The following is a 7,552-nucleotide window of genomic DNA, read 5'->3' on the forward strand; positions in this document are numbered from 1 at the left end:
TTTCTTGAAATTTGTGTAGGACATATTTATCTAGTTAACAAAAATATAAGAAAAGAAAATTACTGTAATATATGTGAGTTGTGAGCATTTCAAATCTGAGAACTGTATGTCTAATGCTTATTTTACCCTCTGCTTTAAGGTGTTCCAGCACATTATTTAAAGGGCCATAACTCTGTTAAGGGATCATCAATTTCAATGAAACTTCATCGACCACTTTGTATAAACCAAAGACACCAGCATGTCAAATTTCAGCAAAATCAGACAAGGTTTGTGTCCTTATCAATAACATCTGCACATCAAATATACAGACTAAGTTAAATATCTGCACTTCCAAATGGTTCCATGTAGATTCCAAATTGAGTTAAGATTTTTCCAAATTAAACTTTTCCGAATGACATGGAAGTACTTGGAATTCCGAATGCTTCCAAATACTTAATTCCAAGTAATTCCAGGTTACTTCCGAATGAAACTCGACGGGGAGTTGGAACTTCTACACACGGGGACTATCAGCTGATTTAATAATGAACGACTTTTTCATAGTAACTTCAATCATTAAGCGCTAATCATTAAACAAACAAGAGACGACGCGGTGAATATCCTATAAAGTCTCAAGCGCGTGTCATATGGGGTGGTGACTATGAGGAGTTAATTACGAGAAGGTATAATTGGGAGAAGAATTATGTTAATGTTTTTTGGGATTGATTTCAATTGAAAAAAATTAAAATACGAGTTTTTAAACATTGTAATATTATAATAAGCAATAAAGTCAAAAAATAAATAGACCTAAATATTAAACCAATTTAAACAAACAAAAAAAATTAATCTTATTCCTTGTGCCGAGCTGTCTTCGGTATGGGCCGAGGTGTCAATGATTTATTTTTGAGCCGACCTGTTAGGGCCGAGGTGTCAACCGACACGGGCCGAGGTGTCGGTGGGCCGAGCAGTCTGTCTACCCCTCCGAGGAATCGCTAGCGCATGCGCGCTCAGCGCTTAAAAAATGCAGAGGGAAGATTTAATGAATGACTATCCAGCAAGTAGATATTGTTCTCATTCAAGTTCGAATGGAGACGATGGATGCTCCGACGAAAATGCCTTTCCATGTAACACGAGTTCTTGGACTAGTGATTTTGTAGATAAACTGGGCATTAGAAAGGTATTGACAAACCCATTTGAACTGGTACGCACAGAGTGGTCATTATGTCAAATGTCATCCGCTGAATTAACTAGAATTGATGAACTTGCTAAAATGTGCAGTTTCATGCCTCGTGCTGATTGCTATTCATTGGAGGAGATACCGTATGAAGAAACCAAATGTTACAAACAGTGGGTAAAGGAGTGGTTTCCAACAATTACAGTCAAAGAGTTCAAGTTGTAAGTTGATAATACATTTTACGGTGTTTACCATTGGGCAAGCACAGTTTTACATAGCTGCAGATCTTAAGCCTTATGGTTTTATATACATTTGTCTTTGACCATAATGCTACAGATCCCGTACGTAGTGCTAAAAAGGTGCAATTTATGGCGCAATATTTTTTGCACTCTTTGGGAGAGAATTTCTCCACTTTCTAGCATTGGTCAATCAACTACCTTTCAACTCCTATTTCTACACACATTTTGTAGCCAATATATATAGTTTATTCTCTTCCCAACCATTTACAGTTGTCTCTACAGGCAATAAACTTGCTTGAAGTGAATTTTCAGTTATTAGAATTATTTGTTAGATAATATGTTCTACGGTGCGACCGTTGGGGCGAGCGCAGTTAACCTTTGCACTGTTTTTTTTATTTCCAAGGAATCGGGATCGAGATTCCGAACTTTTCGGAAGTTTCCGACAAAATCGGAAATACCCGAGCCTTTAAGTGATGAAAGTATGACGTCAAATAAAAAGTCATGTAGACTTAGAACGCAACCGACAGTTTTGTGGCAAGGATATTGCATAAAAACGTTGTTTGTAATTTTTTTTCAAGTAAGTTGTTGCTATGTTTCAGCCACCAGGTTGCTATGCACAAAGGATCACTGGGATTGAAGAATGTTTTCACGTGGAGTTATAAAAATTTCTTGGAACAATGTGCAGATTTCAACCCGAATTTCCTCCGTTCGTACACGTTAGTGTATTGAGCTCGCTACGCGAGCGGCGCGAAGCTGCGCTCGCTATTATCTAACAAATAATTTTAATCAAGCGAGTTTATCATTTGTATAGACGAATATAAAGGGCTAAGAGATGGATGATTAGTTAAATTATGTGTCTAGAATTAGGAGTTGAAAGGTAGTTGATTATTGGATGCTGGAAAGTGGAGAAATTCTCCCCAAAACAGCGCAAAAACTTTTGCGCCGTAAATTGCACTTTTTTTGCACTACCAGATCTGTAGCGTTATGGTCAAAGACAAATACCGGTATATAAAATCATAATGCTACAGATCTGCAGCTAAGTTTTACAGAATACCTTCAGAAATACATCTGAAACGGTGATTCTCATATCCGCCACTTCAAACGTCAAGTCGCACAGAGTACTACTAAACAGAGTACGCTAGAGTACTTTAGAGTACGCTAGAAAAATTATGCTATTTAATGTAATAAATTGTTTTTTTTCATTTGTACAACATAATTAAAAAAACTATTATAAACTTATGTTGCAATATTTGTTTCAAATATTTTTTTTAGCGATATTTTGACTAGAAAATAACCTGCATAATCCAGCACATTAAAGATTACTAATACCCCAATCTCGATTACTATTTTGTTTCATACTTACTTACTAAAGACTTACATCTAAATTTTATCAAATATTAGATTAATTGCATCAGTGTAAATATTTTACACACTCACAATGAAACATTTCAACAAGTTTAAGTGAAATTAGATCGGGATCAAACTATAAACCGAAACCTGAAATAAATAATTAAAATAACTCCTGAAATAAAGAAAACATACAAATTTTATTTTAAATATATATTCAATATGTTAAACTAAAGAAGAAAACATAGTGTAATTGCCTAAAATTATAAAATATTACCAGCGTACTCTAAAGTACTCTATGGTGTTAGCGTACTCTGTTTTGTAGAACCGAGAAGCACAAGGCATCTTGACTGTGACGTTATATGAGAGCTTGTCAGGGTTTACGGAAACAGCCGAGTGCGAAGTTGAAACCATAGACCTTGTGCAATATTTTTGTTGAAAGACAAGCAGAGTTAATTTTTGTTTCTTCAAAGAGTTATGCACACTGAAGGCCTTTGATGCCTTACATTATTATCTATTTATTTATTCGTGCAAAGGTTATTGGGTAGCAAAGGAAATCTGGGACGGTTTCAACAGAAAAATATGCTTGATGTATGTACAGATTTAATCCAATTTCCTCTATTCTTACATGATAGTCTATTGAGCTTGCTTAGCGAGTGTCACATCTTCCCTTTCAATAATAGTGAGTGCACGGAGCATCATGAAGTTGAAGTAAAAGAGCCGTATCACAATAATAAGTTCTCGCAAAAATAAGAAATCTACAGTTTACCCTAAGTATCGGGTTATTTATTAGAATGTTGATAAAAAGTAAAGAATTGGAAATCATTAACAATCAGTAATTTGCAATGAAAAAAGTTCAACTAAATTGACACTTATCCCACTCAATTTGTTTTTATATTTTAGGTTCAGTAGAAACTATGAAGAGTTTGCATATTTTCTGTTTGATACCATGCAGCAAATACATCAAAGACAGTTGCCACATGAAGTTGCTTATCAAGTTCTCTTTGAAAAAATTCTGAATTTGTTTGAATTTAAAGTCAAGTAAGTATACATACAGGAAGCTGATGAAAGCTTGTCAAATTTTTGATGACTTTGTTGTGCATATTCAACCCATGTTTTCTAAATTTTATGCTTTCTATGCAGCCATATTCAAGGTTTGTTTAGTTTTAAATTGTATAAAATGCAGATAAATAAACAAATCTGTCCAATATTATTGCATGACAATTCCACTAAAATTGTTAGAGTTTTGAAGAGACAAAATACGTACATGGTAAAATAGTCTTTGGCTGTTAGAGTGGTAGAATATAATGCACTAAGAAAACTCAGCAATATTCAATATTGAACCGAATGAGCATAAGAATATGTAATGATTTCAGAAAGGTGTATACGAATGTATTTTTTCCTAAAACTTTTAAATCTGTTAATTTTCATTTATTTTCCATCCCTGTACAAGATGTTCTGCCCGGAATATAGGGGGAATTGAGGCGTACTTGAAGAGGGAATTCCAGGCTTCAGTTTGTCTCTCTATATCATGACTTTTAGGGCCTTGCAAGGTTTAGGTAACAGAGACTTCTGTGGCATTTCACCAATGACCAGTTGTGTATATATATGGTGATACACAGGTTCCAGGTTTAAACCAAGCGGAAACCAAGAGGAAATGGGTAGGAATTTGAGGCGAAAATTGCAAATGAGCCAATCCAGGAAAAATAAATGATGACCAGAAAAAAAATTGTGCCTAGAAACTAAAATGACGCCTGGAATAGAATTACGCCTGGAATGTCCTTATGTGACCAAAAAACCTATATATTTACCATGTTAACAAAGAAAAAAATTTAGATTATGATTTACAATGTTAAAGCTAAAAATTTAGCTTTTTGAATTGTAAGAAAACATAATGACAGGTCATTAACATAGTATAGATATATAACATAAATTTTGTGTAAGGGACACTAAAACACCTTCATGATTAAGTGTTTATTTAGAATTCAATTTTTTACAATAGCGGTAGTAACATTTTATCATTTCAGTAATCATAATGGAACAATTTTTAGTTACTCAATACAGTTCTTTATTTACTTAGCATGCTTAGTAGTTCACAGTTCGAGACTCACTGCAGCCTTTATCAGACGTTATTTCTCAGAATGTGTGCAAGGAAACTCAAATATCTAAAGTAATTTTAGGGTCAACAAGTTATAACTACATCATTGTACATTATCATGATTATCCTAATCAAATTTACTCAAATAGGTACCAGATATTAATGATAACACCTACAAGCAGATACTGTGTCATCCAGAATAAGTGTAAAAGCCTTAACATTTCCTGTTTTACTCACACTAATCTCCCTCCTTCATGATCCAGTTGTATCTGAAATGACCTATTATTGATAGTTAAATTGACCAATCAGAGGCTTTTACTTCTCCTGCAAGTTGTAGGCTTAATTTTTATGCCCCCGGATCGAAAGAACGGGGGTATATTGTTTTTGTCCTGTCTGTCTGTTTGTTTGTTTGTTTGTTTGTTTGTTTGTCCCACAACTTTAACCTAGCCCATAACTATTGAGTGGTTGGGGCTATGGCTTTCATAATTCATCAGTGTGTTACTTGTGACATGACCTTTCTTTGGGTACCACCAAATTTGACCTCTTGACCTTGACCTTGGAGTTTGACCTACTTTTATTCTATTTGTTATCAACTTTAACCTTCGCCATAACTTTTGAACAGATCGAGATAGAGACTTCATATTTAAAATGCATACTCCACTAAATAAGCACTTTCAACGGATACCAAGGACAATGACCTTTTGACCTTGACTGTGACCTATATGCTAAAAATAGATTTTTTGAACTTTCGGTATAACTTTTGAACCATAGGAGATAGAGACTTTATATTTGGTATGCCTATTTCATTAATTAAGTGCTTTCAAACGACACCAAGGTCAATGACCTTGTGACCTTGACTGTAACCTTTATGCTAAGATTAGCATTTTCGAACTTTGTTGCCGCCGGGGGCACAGTGTTTCACAAACACATCTTATTTATTCTATTTTCCTGCCATTTAACACCTGTAAAATCTGAACTTGCAAATAGACGCCCGGAAAGTAGAAATGATGCCTGTAAGACGTCTCTTTTACTAAGGCGTAACTTTTCGAAAATTCCGTCTTCGCCTCAAGTACGCTTGGAATTTGCCAATTCCTGCTCAATTCCACCAATATTCCAGGCGGAATCTGCCTTTAAAATTCATACAGGTTGTAACGTGTACTTTAAAGGATTAGTAATAAGTATTTTTTATTTTAAAATTTATTTATTTATTGCAAAATGATGTGTATGCTAATTATGAATTGTAAACCATGGATTGTTCCCAATTGATTCCCACGTCTATTTTTTTTTTGCTTGGGTAATGCTTATGGGACACAGTTTTTTTTGTCTTAAATATTGTAAATAAAAATTTGTATTGTAGGGCGTATTCAAATATACCAAAGGGCCATGCCACAATTTTTGGACAAGAAATAATATCCTCTAGAGCTGATTTTCTTTGCACGAAATGTGATGATCCAAGTAAAATACTAAGCGTTTGCAAGGTAAGGTTGAAAAATTAAGTCATATATTCATATATATGAATATCATGATCTATTCACTGTAATAGATTAATTATGATAGAGCAGGAGATTTTAGCTCATTTGAGCTAAAGGCGAATGTCAAAGGAAATATTTTCTGATCAATTTATCCAATACCTGTCGTCATCATCATCATCAACCTCATCTTCAACATCATCATCAACATCATCAACATTGTCAACATCCTATAGCACTTTTCAATTTTTTATGTTTGTTTTCCTATGGATCCACTTTGCCAATTTTAGGGTTGAAAAATATAATATACTCAGGTGAACATTAATTTCCTTGGGCCTCTTGTTTTGTTAATTTCCTGGAGGCTATATACTTAACTTTTTGCAATGATCTAATTGACATCATTGTTCTGATTAGTTAACTAATAGTAGTTTGATGAAATTAGTAAAATAAGTATGTTTTCAGAGAATAAATGAAACACTTATTTTTTCATTTATTTTTTTAAATCTTAACAAAAAAAACTAATCTTATTAAAACATTTTCTGTTTGTATACACTTTAATGAAACATGATAAAAAAGGAAATTTTCTTCTTATTTTTATTCAAGTTTATTGGACCTGAAGAAGACACAGATTTTTCACCAGTAAGGAAAAAATTACGCACCACATCACCAACATTAGAAACTGTCAATGAGGAGGCAAGTTCCAGTACAGGCTCAGCCCATGGGCCATCATCTAATGCCTGTTATGTTGGAGATCTGCTGGCCTATTTGGAAAATTCGGTCATCTGTCAAGGCGTTCTTGGAATGGTCATTCAGAAGACAAAAGTAAGTGAAAACTTTCAGTAACATTTAATCTGATCCATTAAGACCGCGGAACATTAACTTTCAAAATTGGAAATATACAGCTTATAACATTTCTATCTGTTACAATCAAAACATTCAGTGATAGACAATAAAATGGGCGGGTACAATTCGACGCGGACGTGGGGAAAACATCGGATTGAAATTGCAGATCGAAAATTCATTTTCAATCCACCTCTGAGCTCTACGCTAAAAGGCATAGTGTTACTGACTAACCCAGAAGACAAATAATTTCAATTTTGGTACAGTTTGATTTTTTTTGGTCCAGTGTTTTAAATAAATATTAAGCGACAAATATTTCATTTCATTTCTGTTTGGTAAATATATGATTGTGTTGGGGGGTGGGCAATTTTTAAATATAGGCACTGATCAAATATATTAAGAATAGCAT

The 7,552-nt window shown here is 34.0% G+C and overlaps 1 protein-coding gene across 1 annotated transcript; it reads left to right on the forward strand.

Annotated features, from left to right (window-relative positions):
• Positions 1–1,010: 1,010 nt before the first annotated feature.
• Positions 1,011–7,125, forward strand: LOC134262337 (uncharacterized; the record flags this gene model as incomplete). Its single annotated transcript, XM_062744717.1, has 4 exons — positions 1,011–1,371; positions 3,640–3,777; positions 6,192–6,312; positions 6,907–7,125. Coding segments are annotated over exons 1-4 (834 nt in total), but the record flags the coding sequence as incomplete, so codon positions are not given.
• Positions 7,126–7,552: the final 427 nt, after the last annotated feature.

Source organism: Saccostrea cucullata, unplaced genomic scaffold, assembly GCF_032062105.1.
Source record: "Saccostrea cucullata isolate Sc308-1 unplaced genomic scaffold, CSIRO_AGI_Scuc_v1 ctg15576, whole genome shotgun sequence".
NCBI lineage: Eukaryota > Metazoa > Mollusca > Bivalvia > Ostreida > Ostreidae > Saccostrea > Saccostrea cuccullata.